The 17011-nt window shown below is 53.0% G+C and overlaps 2 protein-coding genes across 7 annotated transcripts in view; one reads left to right on the top strand and one right to left on the bottom strand.

Annotated features, from left to right (window-relative positions):
* FAM168A (family with sequence similarity 168 member A) overlaps positions 1–14133 on the bottom strand; it is a 189122-nt gene extending 174989 nt beyond the window's left edge. For both annotated transcript variants that reach the window (XM_074335805.1, XM_074335806.1), the window contains exon 1: positions 14006–14133. The gene's annotated coding sequence lies outside the window, so the exon portion shown is untranslated. The remainder of the gene's footprint in view (positions 1–14005) is intronic.
* On the top strand, positions 1185–15451 carry PLEKHB1 (pleckstrin homology domain containing B1). 5 transcript variants are annotated; one of them, XM_074335807.1, is made up of 8 exons: positions 1185–1217; positions 3664–3739; positions 4854–5006; positions 5611–5713; positions 6816–6855; positions 9551–9655; positions 13423–13522; positions 14100–15451. In XM_074335807.1, exons 1-8 carry the CDS (start codon positions 1200–1202, stop codon positions 14234–14236), a joined length of 732 nt encoding a protein of 243 aa, XP_074191908.1. In that variant the 5' UTR covers positions 1185–1199; the 3' UTR covers positions 14237–15451. The 5 variants fall into 5 exon arrangements, with proteins under 5 accessions (XP_074191908.1, XP_074191909.1, XP_019599967.1 ...); XM_019744408.2 differs by lacking the exon at positions 1185–1217 and adding an exon at positions 2259–2416; XM_019744409.2 differs by lacking the exon at positions 1185–1217 and adding an exon at positions 3493–3515.
* The last annotated feature ends 1560 nt before the right edge of the window (positions 15452–17011 follow it).

The raw sequence follows: 17011 nt of genomic DNA, 5'->3' as shown, positions 1-17011 counted from the left end.
TACTCTGTGTCTCTCACTTGGCAGTCCACACTCTTTCCACCCATCAACATAGCTCTGGAAATTAAAAACAATCTCAACAGTAATAATCAAGCTTCAAGAGTCTATGAATCCCAGGAATTATATGCAAAATGTGACAAGTGTGCATTTTGGCCTGGGCAGTCCACATCCTTTGTTAGTGTCTCAGAGTGGGTCATTGACCATTGATCAACATTTTAGAGACATATGCCTGGTTGGGCTGCGTTTAGATTCTGTAGCAGCATCTGCGGTTTTAGTTTGCAGAGCATCACTTTTTCTTGTCACAGCGCCCCCTCTTTGGGAGGGTGGTGGGGAAGTCTTCCCCCTGAATTCCACACTGCTGCTGGAGAATCTTCCCTTTTCTTCTGGTTACTAAATCCAGAGAATGTAATCTAGAAGCTGTCTGCACGGGTCCCCCACCCCACCCCTCTAAGACAGAGCCAAACAGCCCTTCACGGAGGGAAGCAGGGAGAGCTGGGGAGAGGGGCTGGATCCAGATTCCTCCACCCTCTCCTCCCTTCCTCCCTCCCTCCCTCTCTCCATCCCTTCCTTTCGTCCTTCTGTCCTGTTGTAGGGGCAGAAAATTTAGCCTGGAGAAGGTAGGGGTGGGACGTTCCAGGGACAGAAAGGCACAAGGGTCGAAAACAGCGTGGTTTGAGAGAGCTGGTTCCTGGAGCTGCACGCAGGGATGAGCTCGGTGGCTAATACGATCGGCCATGGAGAATCACCCTGCAAGGCAGGCACTGCACGAAGGGCCAAAACGCAGTGGTGCTTCGAGGTCAGGATTACAGAAACCCAGCAGCAAGAGAGGGAAGCTTAAAGGGCCAGGCTGCACAGCCAGGACTGAGGTGAGGTGACAGTACCATCCTGCGGGGCAGCAGAAAGAAGACTTAGCCCCACCCCAACCAAGGGAGGAGGACCGGCCCCGCCCCGTCCCTGGAATTTTAGCGAAGCAAGGCCAAGGCCACCTCAGTTATCCCTGAACTGAAGGTCAGAGGCCAAGATCAGTCGGGAGGCTGGAGAAGGGACCGAAGAGAAAAGATGACTTTCTCTAGGACCTCCTTGCCTCCCCCTTCGGGATTCCACTTGGTAGCACCTTCCTTATCCCCTTATCTCTAAGGCGCTCAGGGAAATGACCCCTGCAGGAGCCGTCTGGGAAATGCTGCCTTGGCCGCCCAGGAACCATGAGCCCTGCAGCTCCGGTAAGGAAGAGGTCTCTGGGACAGGAGGAAGGGTCCAGGGCAGGGTGGGTGCCCTTTTCAAATAGAGGATGGGAACTGTTCTCTGAATGGCATCCTGGATTTGCGTGTAGGTGGGGGTTTGTAGGGCTGAGCTATTCAAGGAATTGACCCTGGATGGGCAGACTGAGGTGGTAGGTATAGAAACAGCCTTCTTTCTCCAGTTGGGCCCCATTCAATCCATTTTTGACTGTCCAGAAGGTGCCTTTCTAACCCATACATTGGACCACCTCACTCCTCATCTTGGAACCCCAACCCCCAAGCTCCAGTCACTAAGTCATAACGTCCACGCTCTTGAGCCTATCACCCAGGGCCCTCGTGTTCTATCCTTACAACCCGGGCAGCTGCATCACCTGCACTCCCCTCGCCCTCCTCCCCACTCCTGCGCGCCACTTCCCAAACACACTGAAATACTGGACACTCTTTTGAACTTCCTTGATCAGCGTGCATATGATTCTCCTACGTTTCCTATTCATCCTTCAAGACCTGTATCAACCTCCTCTGGGAAGCCTTCCTGACTCTCTTGGGCAAAGTCAGACTCTTCTTTCCCATTGTTAAATCACACCCTGTGCTCTAATTGTGGGTTTATGTTGTCTTTTCTGCCAGACTGGAAGCTGGGGAAGGAAAGACGAAGGGCCTTGTCGGATGTTTCTTTGTACCCTCCACTAGCACCCAGTGCAGTGCAGGGCACAAACCGAATATTGAGAAAACATAGCAAAACTGTGAGCCTGGCTTCTCCTTGCAACTTTACTTTTTTCTAGAAAATGAGCTCAGGATTCTTAGGAAAAAGCATTTCATGATAAATGAGTGAACAAATGTCTTAACAGAAAAATAAAATCGCAGGTGCGGCCTCTCAACTGGTGCTCCGGGTCAGGACAGGGCTACCACCCAGGAGCCGAGGCTTACTGCTCGGCTCCAGAGCTGCAGACTACAAATCCCAGAAGGTCTTGTGACAGCACATCTCTCGACGCCCCGCCCCCTCCCAGGGGGTGAGGCGGGGCCGGAGGGCGGGGCACAGGGGCAGCAAGTCCCTGGGCTCAGTCTGGGGAGTAAAATGCCCCAGGCGCTCTGGGGCGCACAAAGCGCAGGCGCAGCGGGTTGGGTGGCAGCAGCATCAAGTAGCGGCCGTTTTGGCAACAGCATCCTGCAACAGGTGTAGACAGGTGGGTGCATCAAGGGGAGGCTGGAGAGGGAGTTTGAACCTGGACCTCTTGTCTTACCTGTGTCAGGGCTCGGAGAGGGGAGGGAGCGGCAAGAGAAGCAGGGACAAGGCCGGGCCTTGCAGCCCAGGTGTGTCAGCCCTTGCTACGCAGCAAGTGGGGGAGGGGCAGAGAGGCACCTGCTTGAAAGTAAGTCGCCGTCAGAAACAGAGGGCGCCTGGATTCCAATCCAAGCTCCATCACATACATGGACAAGTCATTTGCTATCACTTAGTTTGTCCATCTATCTGTAAAATAGGGGTAACAGAGTTACCCCTTATCTAACAGAGTTACCCCTTATCATCTAACAGAGTTACAGTGGGGATAAAGCAACGTAGTATAGTATTTACAGTGGTTCCCAAACTTTGCTGCACATCGAATCACCTGGGGATCTTTGAAGACTATCAGTGCTTGCCTGCTGCCCCCAGACATTCTGGTTTAATTGTTAATGGGGTATGACCTGGGGATGGGGAGTTTTTAAAGCTCCCACTGTTGTAATGGTCAGAAGCCAGGACTGCTGGGAGTGAATCTGGCTCCACTGCTTACTCATCAAGCAGATCTGTGCAAGTGACTCTCCAGGCCCCAGTTTCCTGGGAGTAACAAGGATTGTTGTGAGGCTTCAATGAGATCATAGATGAAAGCACTGAAAAATGTACCTGGCATCGTACTCAATGACAGCTGCTGCTGCCCCATTATTTTACATACTGTGTAAACGACTCAGGTGGGGTTCAAATGTGAGGGAGGCTTTCCTTATGAAGGTCCCTCGTTTATTGCCATGATTCTAATATCCTACGCTGCCAGCATTTCCAAATTCCAGGGTTTCTAACATTTTCTGAGTTCCTCCCTCCCTGCAGCCTCTACCTGTCTCACAGACATACTTCTACAGATCTAGAAACAGAGGCCAGGAAGAAGGGACTTGGCCAAGGTTATGGAACTGAGATTGGAATCCAGGCTCCTGACCCTCACCCCCATCCCAGCACAGCGCTGGCTGCCCTGCTGATACCACAGGACAGCGCTGCCATTATCTGCCTAGAGCTGAGAACGGAGAACTGGGAGGAGACAGGCAGGCTTGCCTTGTTTGTTTACTAATACTCCATTAAACGTTTCCTCAGTGGCTCCCGCAGGGAGGATGGGGCTGGGGGTTTCTCTCTGGGGAGCTGCTCTGGAACTACTGATGACAAGGCCTGTGTGTCCTGTGTCTCCTCTGACAGGTCCCGCCGGACTCTATCCTGGAAAGTCCTTCTGAAGAAATGGCCCTGGTGAGGGGCGGCTGGCTGTGGAGACAGAGTGAGTAACCCCGGGCCAAGCCCTTGTCTATTCTGTTCCTTGTCCACGGGCAGGAGTGAGGGAAGTGGCTTGTTGGGCCTGCCACAGGGAAACCTTCTCCCAAGAAACCAGGGCCTTTTTTATCCTGCCTTCCTTTGCCCATGCTTTTTCCTGTGTCTGGAATGTCCTTCCTATTCCTGACTGCTTGGTAAACTACCTATTCTTCAAGACCCAGCTCAGATGTCCCCTTCTGGGAGGAGCCTTCTCTGATTTTTCCTCTAACCCCTGCCCCAGCTCCTGCTGCAGCACCGAACTGGATCAGAGGCTCACTTCTCTGTTCCCCCAAGCCTCATCCATATCCTTGGTATAGCATCGCTGTAATGTAACCGTCTTTACCAGTGGGTCTCACTCCCCCTGCCCCCATACAGGCCCCAGACTGCGCTCTTTAAGGGCTCAAGGGGTTTGATCCTCTATGTGTCCACAGCACCCCAGCCCAGGGCTGGCCACACAAGGCTCAGGACAAATAAAAAATGCCTCTCTGCTTTAGAATGTATAAGGATTCTTGGAATCTAAGAAGCTGTTTTACGTCTTTGCCCTGAAGCCAGGGCTCAGCTTCCAGACTCACCTCTGACCACAGTCATGATCTGAGCAGGAGCTCTCCTGGGCTAGAAGCCCACCCCCATCTCATGACTTATTCTCAGTTTATTCAGTGCAGCAAACACTGAGCCCAGGTCCAGCTGTGGGTCCCCTGTCTGGTGGAAGAGGCAGACTCTGCACAAATGACCACCACAAAAGGCAAATGTGAGAGCTAAGATAGACAAGAGGCTCAGGGTAAGCAGAGGTCCTTGCCTTTGAAGAGACCTGGGACTTGGCCTTGGAAGGCCCCAAGGAAGGAATCAGGTCATTTATTTACCATTCAACTGATTTATGGAGCCCCTACTATGTGTTAGGCCCAATGGGAGGCAATGGGTGAGCAAGACAGAAAGAGGACCTCCTGTCATTTCAGGGGATAGACAAATAAGAGTGGTTACTACATGGGACTTGGGGATAGGGGGACTCTGGGAGCCCACGCTGGGCTCCTGTCCCCTAGCAGGCTCTGTGATCAGCCTTCCTGGGGGGTCTGGAACATCCACAGGCTCTATCCTCCGTCGCTGGAAGCGGAACTGGTTTGCCCTGTGGCTGGATGGGACCCTGGGCTATTACCATGACGAGACTGCGCAGGACGAGGAGGACCGCGTGCTGATCCGCTCCAATGTTCGCAACATAAAGATCGGTCAAGAGTGCCACGGTGAGAAGAAGCCTTTTCCTCTCTAGCACTGTGACTCTGGGTATAGCCCTCCCACTGTGTCTGTCTGGGAACATTCACACTGGAAGGCTCTTTGCAGCTTTCAGAGGGTTTCCACAGATAATGCTTCTGGGTCTCTGTCAACTCCAATTCATGTGAATGTGAATTAAGAAATCAGTTCCTTATTGAGTTCCTACCCTGTGCTGGGCCCAGGTTCTATGCTGGCGTCACAGAGGTGAGGCAGACACAGTTCCTGCCCTCTACGTGCTAGGAACTGGGTAAAGATGAAAGGAAATAAGGAGGCTCAGAGAAGTTAAGTGACTGGCCCAGAGTCACACAGCAAACCTCAATCCAGGCTCAGGTCCCAATTATAACAGGGTTACTGAGAGCTAGATGGACTTAACTAGGGAAGCAGGCAATGTGGAAGGGTTGACAGGCTCTAAAGAGTAGAGCAGAATCCCAAAGATCGTGTGTGGGATCAGAGGCGGTTGGAAGTGGCCAATAAAGAGAACCCAGGGAAGTCAGTTCCTATTCTTGTTCCTGGTTTTTCGGGGGTATCTGGGGCTTGTGCCCTATAGAAACCCCTTATCTGTGTGTCTGCCTTCAGATGTGCAGCCCCCAGAGGGCCGGAGCCGAGATGGCCTGCTGACCGTGTACCTACGGGAAGGCTCCCGACTGCATCTGTACGCGGAGACCAAGGACGACGCCATGTGAGTCACTCCCAGAAAAGGACGGGATGGGATCTTGGGGAATGTGACTAGACACTTCCCCTTCATTGGGCCTTCTGGTACCCACTGAGGTTAGAAAGAGGGGGCAGAGACCAGTCAGCTTGGTGGAAGCTAGCCAGAGTGGATTTGATGGGCTCATGGTGATTGGGATGGTACCCAGTAAACTCCTCACCTGGTCTGTGATGCACTCAGGACTGCTGGGGCAGGAGTGTGCATACCTGCTTCGGGTGTGTGGCCCCTGACCATCCAGAGTCGCGTATTTAGCAGCCTCTGAGGTGAGCCCTTGCTTGGGGCTGATACAAAGGAACAGAGCCCCGTGGCATCCTCAGTGGCCCCTCCTTCTCACTCGCTTCTGAGAAGATGCCCTGGTGGGCAACTGATCTGAAGGGCAGACCCTGACGTACCTAACTGAGGCAGCCAGCCGTGCAGCAGGGGCAAGCCCCGGTCAGACGCAGACCCACCCTGCGATCTGGGTGTCTTCCTCAGGCACCGGCTGCTCACTCACATTCTTTCCCTTCCTACCCTCTGGCGGGAGATCAGTTGGCCTTCGGGTTGTAGGAGAGTGAAAGAGATGGGGCGTGTAGGAGTGGGGGAAGCTGAGCTCTGGGTAGACAAAACACAGAGCCGCCTTGTGCACCCCAGTTAGATGCCATGGCAACCAACAAAGGCCCAATTGTCTGGTGTCCACTGGGCCCTTCCAGGGTTCTGGGGTCAGAGCGTTGGGGAACTGTTTGTAGGTTTGGGATGTGGAGGGGGGCTGCCGCTAAAGAACCAGCCCACACGTATCAGAATCTGAAGGCCCCTAAGAGACCCCCCAGCCCAGCTGTCTATTGTCTAAATGGGGAAACTGGACCTTCTGGAGGCTTAAGGACTATGGACCAAGACTGAATTAGGTTCTAGCTCAACTGAGGGCTCCGTCCATGTGACTGGGGTAGGGAGGGGGTCACTTTTATGTATTTGAGATCTCCCCCTTCACAAGAGACTGGGGCTAGGGGCTGGGTGGGGGAAGGGATGTCTAAAATGTAGAGCCCATTCTCCTTCTCCCAGACTCCCTCCTCATGGTCTGGTGGGATTTGTTTTACAGAGCTTGGAAGACGGCGCTACTGGAGGCAAACAACACCCCGGTGAGCCTCCATTCCCTCCCTCTCTCCTCCCCACCCCTACCTGCCATGGAATCATGGGTGACTCAGACTCGGTCTCCGCCTGCTCAGAGTTCTCGATTCCCATATATATGTGAGTGAATAGACTTGTGCAGACTCGGAGGCCCTGAGTCCTAAGCAGAAAAGGACAGAAGACAGCCTATTGGTGCTCGGAGGTGGGAGAGAAAGGCCTCCAAGAAGGCTTGTTTAAGGGAGTGGCATGTGAGCTAGGGAAAGGAAGTGTTCTTTTATCGAGCAACTATTATGTGCCAGGTGTGGTGCAGGTGCAATTCCAGCTACACCTCATGACAGTCCTGTGAGGTTGGGATTATTGCTCCCTCCCTGCAGATATAAGACTGAGCTTCCTTCATGTACACAGCAAATATTTACTGAATTCCTACTATGTGCCAGGCACTGTGCCAAAGGCACAGAGATGAACTAAAGAGATGTGGGCCCTGCCCTCCTGGACTCAGCCTATTGAGGAGCCAGACATGAAGCAACTAATTACACAGTGAATGATTCCATTGCAATGGTGGTAACTGCTCTGACAGAGACACGCACTGTGCATTCCGTGTGGGACCACCGTGGTGGCCTGGTCCAGGTAGGAGTTCAGACAGGCTTAAAATGAGACCTGAAGGATAAGTAGAAATAGGCTGGGTAAAAGGTGTGGAGTGGGGTCAAGGGAGCAGCTTTCCAGGCAGAGGGAACTGCATGTGCAAAGGCCCTGAGAAGGGTTGAGACTCCCGCAAGTTGAAGAACAGAAGGAAGGCTGGGGCGGCTGGAGCTCAGGGAGAGGGAAGGCATGAGGAAGGGGGTTGGCAGGGCCAGGCATTGTGGCCTGTGTTAAGGATGTCTGTTCTGCTAAGAGCACCAGTCCTTGAAAGCTGCTAAGCAGAAGGGTGGCATAAACAGATCAGACCAGGTCTGTATTTTTAAAAAGATAGTCTGCCTGGTAGGTAGGGAATGGGTTGTAGAGGGTAAAAGTGGATGCCCAGAAACCAGTTAGAAGGCTGGGAAGTGTCCAGGTGACTGACTGGAGATCTGGACTAAGGCCTTGCTGGCAGAAACAAGCTGATGAGGATAAGACCTATTTACGAGGTAGAGTCAATAGAGACTGATTGGTGGAGGAGCTGCCCAAAGCCCCCAGCTCGTGGTGGTGCAGCTTGGCCTTGACCCTTATCTGCCCAACTCCAGGTCCCATGCTTACTCGTCTATCTGTGGCACAGTGGAGCCCTTCTCAGCTAGAGAGAGTGTGCTGGGAAGTAGCAGGGAAGCCTGGGAGGCATTTAGAAACTCCCTCGGGCATCTACTTGCTGAGAGCTGCGCGCAGTGCTGAGCATCTGGCATCGGTTATATCATTTAATCTTCCAACAACCCTAGCAGGGGGTTGATGTTTGCAGTCCCATTTTACAGAGAGGGAAGCTGAGGTTCAGAGGGGAAGTGACTTGTCCCGTCTCATAGTCTTACATCAGTGGAAGAGCCTGTATTGGAACCTAGGTCAGCGTGAGGTTTTGAGGGGAGGGCATTATCTGCAGCAGGAACTGTATGAGCAGAGGCAGGGAAGTGACCCGGGCACATGTGTATGTGCACACGTGTACGTCTAAGAGCCAGGAGTCCAGCCTGGCTGGAGGGTAACGCATGGAGGGAAAGAAATGGGAGAGATGACCTCTGAGGCACCACGTCACAAAGGGCCTTGAAATCCAGTTGAAAGGACTGCACTTTCTCCTGAGCATTGTGGGGAGCAGTGACAGGCATTAAGCAGGGAGGGCCGCGGTCGGACTTCGGGGAGCAGACTCAGGCTTCTGGGTGGAGGCTGGATTAGAGGAGCTGGGAGTGAGGAGGTGGGGGCAGCGGTCAGCAGGATGGAGGGACATCTGGTTGGGCTCAGCTGGCTCTGAGCTCTAAATCCCCCTTATGCAGGGCAAATCAGCCCCACCCAAGAGAGGAAGAAGGAAGGTGAGGACTGACCGTTCTGCGCTCTGTGACTCTATGAAGCTGCCTTATCCCTTCTCTGCCTGTCCGCTCTCCTGCTGCTGTGCTTACCACGTCTCTCTGCTCTGACCCTCTACGCTACCTCCCACTGCTCTGCACACACACACACACGCCTGAGCATCCAGGGCTTGCTTGAGCAGGGTGTCTTTGTGCCTCTGTTTTCTTGTACAGTGTCTGCCTGTTTCTGAGTGTCCATGCCTGTGTGTGGGCTTCTTTCGATCCTGTGCCTATGTAGGAGTGACCCGCACTTTGTCCCTCCCCAGCCTTCAGGTTTCTATCCTATTCTGCAGGAAGGCTCCAGGAGGAGCCCCTGAGCCCAGCTGTTCCAGGGAACACAGGGCAGGGGCTCAGCCAGGGTCAAAGCTGGGGGGCCAGTACAGGGGGCAGGTGGGTGGGAGGGCAAATCTGTCCTCCCTGGAGCCTGGGAGCCTCAGCAGCCTGAAGCAGGGAGAGGTGAGCTAATTCTGGAGACACACTACTGATACTTCTTCTTTGTGTAACTTCGGCAAAGCCACCCCCTCCGCAGTCTCCCCCCATTGCCTTGGGCTAAGGAGGAAGAGGGCATCCCCATCCCCTGCCCAGCTGGCAGAGGCTCTGGTAGGGCCTGGTAAGAGTGCTGAGTCTCTCCAGATGTAGGGGGCCTCTGACACCTTCCTCCCTTCCCCTTGGGTTTCTGTGGCTTGAGCAGGCCCCAGAAGGAGCCACCGTCCCTCCCAGGAGTCGCCGGGTTTGCCCCAAGGTCAGGTGTGTGACCAGCTCGTGGACCCCCTGTAAGGTTGAGAGGCGGATTTGGGTAAGTGCTGGCTCAGCCCTCCCTGCCTCCATTCTGGCCACCAAGATGTGCCTCCAAAACTGGGCTAGGTTACATTGCTCCCCTGCTCACAAACATTCCATGGCTCCCTGTCACCCATGGGACCCCAACCGCAGCCCTGCTTTCAAGGCCTCCGGGACGTGGCCTGGGCCAGTCTCACCTACCACAGGCTCCTCAGCCCCTGGGCTTCAGCTGCTCCACTGTACCTCTGTCCTAGCTGCTCCAGACCTTTCCCTCTTCCCAGCCTTGGCATATGCTGTTCTCTCTGCTGTGAAGATGCTTAGTTTCTGTATTCACCTGACGAACTAATGCTTATCCTGTAAGACCCACCTCAAAGGTTGCCATCTCCTCAGGGAGGACCTCCCGACCTCCAGGCATCATCACGCCCTCCCACTGCCCACGGCACCAATGCTTAGCACTGTCTTCCTTTTGCCTGGTTTCAAATCTGTTTATTTCTGTCTCGATTCTCCCATGAGATCTGGAACGTCCTCCAAGGCAAGGACCGGGCCTGATCAGCTCTGTCCCTATGGAGCCTGGCACAGTGCTGGGTATACAGCAGGAGGTCAGTGAGGGATGGGAACTCTCTGTTTTGACCCTCATTATTCCTTGTGCCTGAGGGTTGGACACAAGTAAGCCTCAAACAAGTGAATGAAGAAAGAGGGAGGGAGGAGTGAAAAACCTCTGTTATGGCATCACTACTGCACATTATAATTTAATCCATGTCTGTCTCCCTGCCCACCTCCCTGCCCAGTGTTTCTGGAAAGCAGGATTTGGGGTGAATCCTCTTCTGTCCCCAGTGCTCAGCCGGGCATGGGATGAGCACAGTGGGGGGCTTGCCTTAGAGTATCCGTGGTCTTAGAGTAACCGTGAGCTCCTTTTCTAGCACAGTGGCGCTCAGTGTGGCTGTGCCTTAGAATGCTTTAAGGGCTTAAAAAAATATACCAATATTCAGATCCTACGTCTCGACGCTCTAATTTCATAGGTCTGGGGTGCGGCCTCGGAAAGCTGTGGTTTAAAACATTTCTCTGGTGCTCCTGATGTGCGAGAACCACGGAGCCCAGAAGTGTTAGCGCCACGCAGTTGCTTAGACGTGGCTCTGCTGGATTATCGCTGTGCCTTGGGAGTGGGCAGTGTAGGAATGACTGTCCCTATTTACAGATGAGAAAACCGAAGCTCTCAGAGGGCATCACTTGACCAGGGTCACTTAATTCATCGGTGGCAGGGCTGGAACCCCCAGCCCAGCATTGTGAGGAACACCCCCAAGCCCAAACTAGGATATAAGTTTGTTTAAAGTGAGGATTCCTAAAAATAGGAATTTAAAGGCGATAAACCTTTTAAATCTTATAATAAATACACAACAGCTTTTCTGAAGGAAGGGATTTATGTGCATGCGATTTCATGATTGGATGACCCTGTCCTCACTTACAAAAGGGGCTGGGCCTGTGGAGAGGATCAGGGATCAAGGCCTTAGGTTCTGTCCATGAGGTCTCTGGGGATCTTTTGCCCCGTTGCCAGGTGACCCACATGACTTTACCTCTGGGTCTCTCAGGCTTGGTGGGTAGAAACAGGTGCCCCACAGGGCTATGGGGTGGTGTTTTCCATTCTTTCCAGGGCCTGACAGGGCCAGTGGCTCACGGTGCAGCTGCAGAGCAGGTGTAGGCTCTGGACCGCCACTTCCCTACCCATGAAGTTGGGGATCTGGTGCTTAGATCTCTCTAGCCCCTTCTAGGTTTGAGCTCAGATCCTGGCCACCCCCACCAGGAAGCCCTATTGGATCTCCCTTGGGGGAGCAGCACCATGAGGGAAGTCACTTGAGACTGAGCATTGTTTGTCTGAGCCTCCTGCGTTGCTGTACTGTCATTGTCCCCAACTTGAAACCGGACTTAGAGTTGGATGATCTTAGTTCTAGTCTGGCCCTGTATTTGATGCACTTAAGATAAATTCAATAATTAGGCACCTACTGTGTTCCAGTCAGACCTGATTAGACCTAGTCCCTGCCCTTGGTGGTGGTGATAGGTGTGTCTCCAAGAAGGATGAGAGAGGTACACACTCACAGGGGCACAAACGATGATACTACAGAGTGACTGGTGCTGTGCTGTGATGAAGGAAGTCTAAGGGCGATGGGTGCCCAGAGGGGACCCCAACAGAACCTGAGGTTCAGGGAGAGTGATACCTGAGCTGAATCTGAAAGACAAGTTAGGTGGTTGAATAAGAAAAGGTAAGAAAGGCAGCCCCATTGAAGGGAAATGGCACGGAGAGTTGAAATCACAAGGTGTGCTTGGAGAATTCCCCTTGATAGCCATACTTCTTGAAAGAGATGTCATGACGTGTTGGTTCCATCCCTGACTTCTCAACCATTCTTTAACTGCTCATCGTCTGGCTGCTTCCCCCAATCACCTCTGAAAAATGTTTTTTCAAGGTCACCCACAGCTTCCAAGTTGCCAAAACCAATGGCTTGTTCTCTTGGCATTGGCCAAGAGGACGGACAGAAGAGCATATTTAGAAGGTAAACCATGAGACGTGATTGCTAATGTGACGTGGAAGATGAGTGTGTGAAGACGAGGATGGAGACCCGATGACTTCATTTGAGTGCATGGTGGTGGCATTTAGTGAAAAGCACTTACAGAAGAACAGGGTTTAGGGGATGGAAGGAGGATGACATCACTTTGAGATGGGTGGAGTTTAAGACACCTGGACTTCTAAGGGGAGTTGGACCATTTAGGTGTGAAGCCCAGTTAAGGAGAAATAGAGGATGGAAGGGGGCTAAGAAGGAGCCATGAGATAAGGGATCCTGTGGATAAAATGAAGGGCTTGGATTAGGAGCTTCCATTTCATTCATTGGTTCTTGTTATTCACTAGGCCCTGCTTGTGACACAAATGAATCAGAGTCCTTGCCTATAGGTAGCTCACATTTGGGGTGCAGGCAGGAAAGGCCAAGAGGAAGGATAGGAAGGAATAAGAGGCAGGCACAAGCATAATCCAAAGAGAACTCAGGAAGAAAGATTCTTTCTGAGCCCAGAAGGGCTTCCTGGAGTGCACGACTTTTGAGTTAGGCTTTGAGGGGTTGGTAAAAATCTACTGGGTGAGGGAAGGGGACAGGGAGTATATTCTTCCCTCCCAGAGAGAACACTGGCGATTATTCTCTGAGCCTCCATTCCCCAGCTCTGTGGCAATGTGGAGATAATAATGTGTGTTGTAAGGAGTAGAGGCAGTAACAACGTGAACACCTCCCTCAGGACCTGGTACATGGTGGCTGCTCGATAATACTACTTTAGTTACTTCCCTCCCCTGCCCTTCCTATCCTGTCCTTCTTCCCCAACCCCTTTTTATTTCCTGGGCCTGGGGCTTGGCCAGGTCTCCCTCCCCGTGACTAGGAGAGTAGAGAGATCCATTGGGTTTTCCAAGTGGAACCACTGGAGAGATGCTAGCACATATTAGACTGTCTATGAAGGGAAGTTGGGAGCCATGGAGAATTTTTGATCAGGGGAGTGCTAGGTAGGGAGGCCATGGTAGGAAAATGGCATCACGGGGAGCTGGATAACAGGGGCTGAAGCTTTAGAGGACAAGGATCATGGACCTTGTCGGGAGGCAGGGCCTTTCTCCAGGAGCTTGCTGGTCCCTGGGGACCAACGTCTAAAGTTGGGGAGGCGTCTCTGTGGGCCTAGAAGGACTTGACCTGGGTGTGGTGGGTAGGGGATCAAACCCGGGCCAGGGAGTTCCTGGGCCGCTAACCCTGCAGGGCTCCCCAGGTGCGTGTCTACAGCCCGTACCAGGACTACTATGAGGTGGTGTCGCCCAACGCGCATGAGGCCACATATGTCCGCAGCTACTATGGACCACCCTACGCAGGTAAATCTCAGGCCCGCTCCGCCCTCTGTCTCGATCCAGCGCCAGGCCACGCCCATGGTCCATCCGTGGGGACCAGGCCCCACCCTTTTAATGACCACGGATTTTCCCAGGCAGGACCCTCTGCAAGGCCCTACCCATCCCGAGACTCGGAATAGATCTGGACCAGAGCCCCTCCACATTCCAAAGCTGACCTCACCTCCTCAGGCTCGCCCCTTTTCTGCCTCCATCAATACCCGTTCCTGGGCTGGTAGCGACCCCTGGTGGCTAAGGCAGGAACAGGCGCCTCCTACCGCTTCAGGTGTGGTCTGGAGGTTCTTAGAGATCCCGGGAATTCCTCGCCTTTCCACCCTAGCCCACCACGATCCCACAACATCCGTAGCGGGTCCAAGGCCTGGAAGCCGTGGGGACGGGGCTCACGTCCTTCCTGCGTTAAGGCCTTAGTTTCTCCGGCTGGGGAACAGGAGAGTGGGCTCAGCGCCTTACCTTGGGTTGGGCTGGAGTCAAGCGGGAGGAGGGGAATGAAGATCGCTCTGCTCCCTCCTCTGACGTCCGTGGGTCTCACTGGCTCTCTCCGCAGGCCCTGGCGTGACGCACGTGGTAGTGCGGGAGGATCCCTGCTACAGCGCCGGCGCCCCGCTGGCCATGGGCATGCTCGCAGGGGCCGCCACGGGCGCAGCGTTGGGCTCGCTCATGTGGTCGCCCTGCTGGTTCTGAGTCCTGAGACTCGGCGAGTGGACCCTGCGCATAGAACGACAGACCTTTTTTCCTCTTTGACCCCACCCTCCAACATCCAAGACCTGCCCTTCCTCTCCATTAACCCCTTCTGAACTTGGACCATCCCTCTTACTCCCCACAGCCTCACCCCAAAACTGGAAGAAGCTATCATCCCAGGCACACACTTAACTCAAAATCCTTGTATCTACCGCCAGACGCCCCAGAAATCCGTAATAGACACATATGGATATGTTTCCCCAATACACATCAGGACACAGAAAACACAACTCATGTGGCTTCAAGTTCCCCAGGCTCTAGAGACACACGATTCAAGTTCTTCCCTCAGGTGGCTCCAGGCTTGGTGGGGGAAAACAGGGGTAAACACTTGACAAGGCGGAGTTATCAGTCCTTTGACGGTATGAGGGCAGAGAGTGAGGAAGGTAGGCTAGGAGCAAGAGTGCAGAGCCATGACCATCATGGCATGTCCAAAGAACTTAAAAGGAGTTCATTTGGGCTGGGGTTGGGACAGGGGATCAGATCATGATGCCCCTCCAGGCTAGGAAGCTTGCTGGGTACGGAGGTGATGTGAGGTTTTTTTGGAGGGAAGTTTCAGGATTGCACCTATAATGGATATATTGCCTGTTTTTGTTAATACTGACACATGCCCAAACTCAAAACACTGCCCGAGTTTAGCCCCATCCTTCCCACTACTAGCTTACTGGGTCCCATTCCTTCAGTGGTCAGAAAGCATCTATTTCCCATGTCAGGGTGCGTGGGGCAGCAAGTAAGCTGAACCTGGGGTCCCCTTGCTTGGAGGGGGGCAGGTGAGACCTATTTGGGACCCCCATCCCTAGGAAGGTGCCTCCATTGGGAAATGCACTTCTACTCCCCAGAAGCTTGGACCTCTGTCCAATAGTGTGTCTGTCACCATCTCAGGCTGTGTCTCCTTCACTCGGGGGTAGATGGCAGTGTTCACTTCTGGGTCCTCATCCACCTTTGTCTCAGCCCCAGGAGGCCCCACCCACATGTGTGTCCCGGCGGGTGGCCCAGCAGTCCCCATTTGGTCCCCTTCGTCTCCTCCCCCATCCTGTCCTAATCACCATAGAAATGTTAACATTCTTACCCAAGTAGCCAGCGTAGCCTGCTAACATTCCCCTGTAGAAAGGGGCTCTAGTGGCCCTGCTGCAGAAACTAATAAAGGTGTGGTTGGTTCTAGCCCTGGCTCTGGCTCTGTTTGTTCTCTCTGGGACAACTCCATGACTCTGCTCCTACTTGTGCCTTCTCTAGTAGTGAGAAGAGTGTTCTGACGTCAGGTAGAACTGGTGACGTATGTTAGCGGGGCAATTTGGGGCAAATCACTTAACCTTTCTGCATCTTGCGTTCCCTACCCACGGGGTAGCAGGTTGAAGTTGCCCATTCCTAAAGGCTTGAGAGGCTGGACCAGGGTCCCTGTCATCTGAGCTTATGGGTGACCCATGCCCTACCTGCTTTCTGAGTTCTGTGGTGCTGGGGTCTTTTCCAGTAGGTTTCCATCCTCCTAGAGTTGAGTCAGTGAGTTGGTCTCATGGAGACCAGGTGGCTAGGGAGGGAAACACAACCAGCTTGCATCAGGCTTTTTGAGGCTGCAAGTGACAGAAGCCCACTGCTCAAACCGATTCAAGTCAAAGGGAAAACATTGGGCCACGCTAACTGGTAAGTCCAGAAACTACTTGGTCCAGGGACTCAAAATGTGTCACTTAGACTTTGTTTCCATGTTTATAGCCACTGGGCTAGTTCATTCAGAGGCTGCAGTGATATTCAGCAGCTCCAGACTAATGTCCTCTGGGATTCAAGTCAGGCCAAGAGAGTTTCTCTAACAGTTTGACTAAAAGTCCTGGGACTGGTATCAGTACATTAGCCTGCATTAGGCATCCCTGAATCTACCATGATCTGGAAAAGATAGTCTACAACAGGGCTTGGAGCAGGGATGGGACGGTGTCCCAAAGGAAATTTAGGGCACTGTTCCAAAAGTAAGATGAATAGATATGAACTGGAGGCAAAAATATCAGATGTCCACCTCAGCCATATTCTCAGACACCAACTTAGAGGGAGACATATACACACAGCAATGATTCAATGAGGTAAGAGACGAACATGGCACACAGGGAGCTCTGAGGAGCAGGTTCCAACTCAGCCAAGGGAACCGGGGAAGCTGTGGGAGAGGAAGTGGAAATGTAGGGTGAACCTTTAGGGATGGGTAGGAGTTTGCCAAGCAGAGAAGGGACAGCTTTCTACACAGAAAGAACAGATGGAAGAAATGGCATGAGCAAAGGCCTTAGAACACTTGGTTCTGAGAGCAGTATGAAGTTCAGAAAACAATCTGGTATCACAGCAGGGTGCACAGTGAGACGGGGTGGTGAATGGGGCCGGGTACAGGGAACCTCCCACCGCTGGGTTAAGGGCTCCTTTCTTTGTGCCCCTACAGCCTCAGCGCTGCCATTTATCACAGTCCCGATGACACCACGGTTTTTTCCACTCACCACTGAATAGGGCAAGAGGGATGCAAATGGATGCTCCAAATGCAGTTTGCTTCAAAATCTCTCCATTAATAGGATTGCTGCATGAATTTTTAATCTTCCAGCTGTCCAGGAGACAATTATAAAATTATTCTCTTCTCTCTCACACACACACACACACACACACACACACACACACACACACACACACTTTAAGAGAAACAATCCTCACAGACAACAGTCTAATGTGGAGTTGCCCCATGGACCACATCTGGCCCAT

Source organism: Rhinolophus sinicus, linkage group LG06 (assembly GCF_036562045.2).
Source record: "Rhinolophus sinicus isolate RSC01 linkage group LG06, ASM3656204v1, whole genome shotgun sequence".
In the NCBI taxonomy this organism is placed as follows: Eukaryota; Metazoa; Chordata; class Mammalia; order Chiroptera; family Rhinolophidae; genus Rhinolophus; species Rhinolophus sinicus.
The sequence above is the reverse complement of the archived record's forward strand: the minus strand, read 5'-3'. Positions and strand labels throughout refer to the sequence as shown.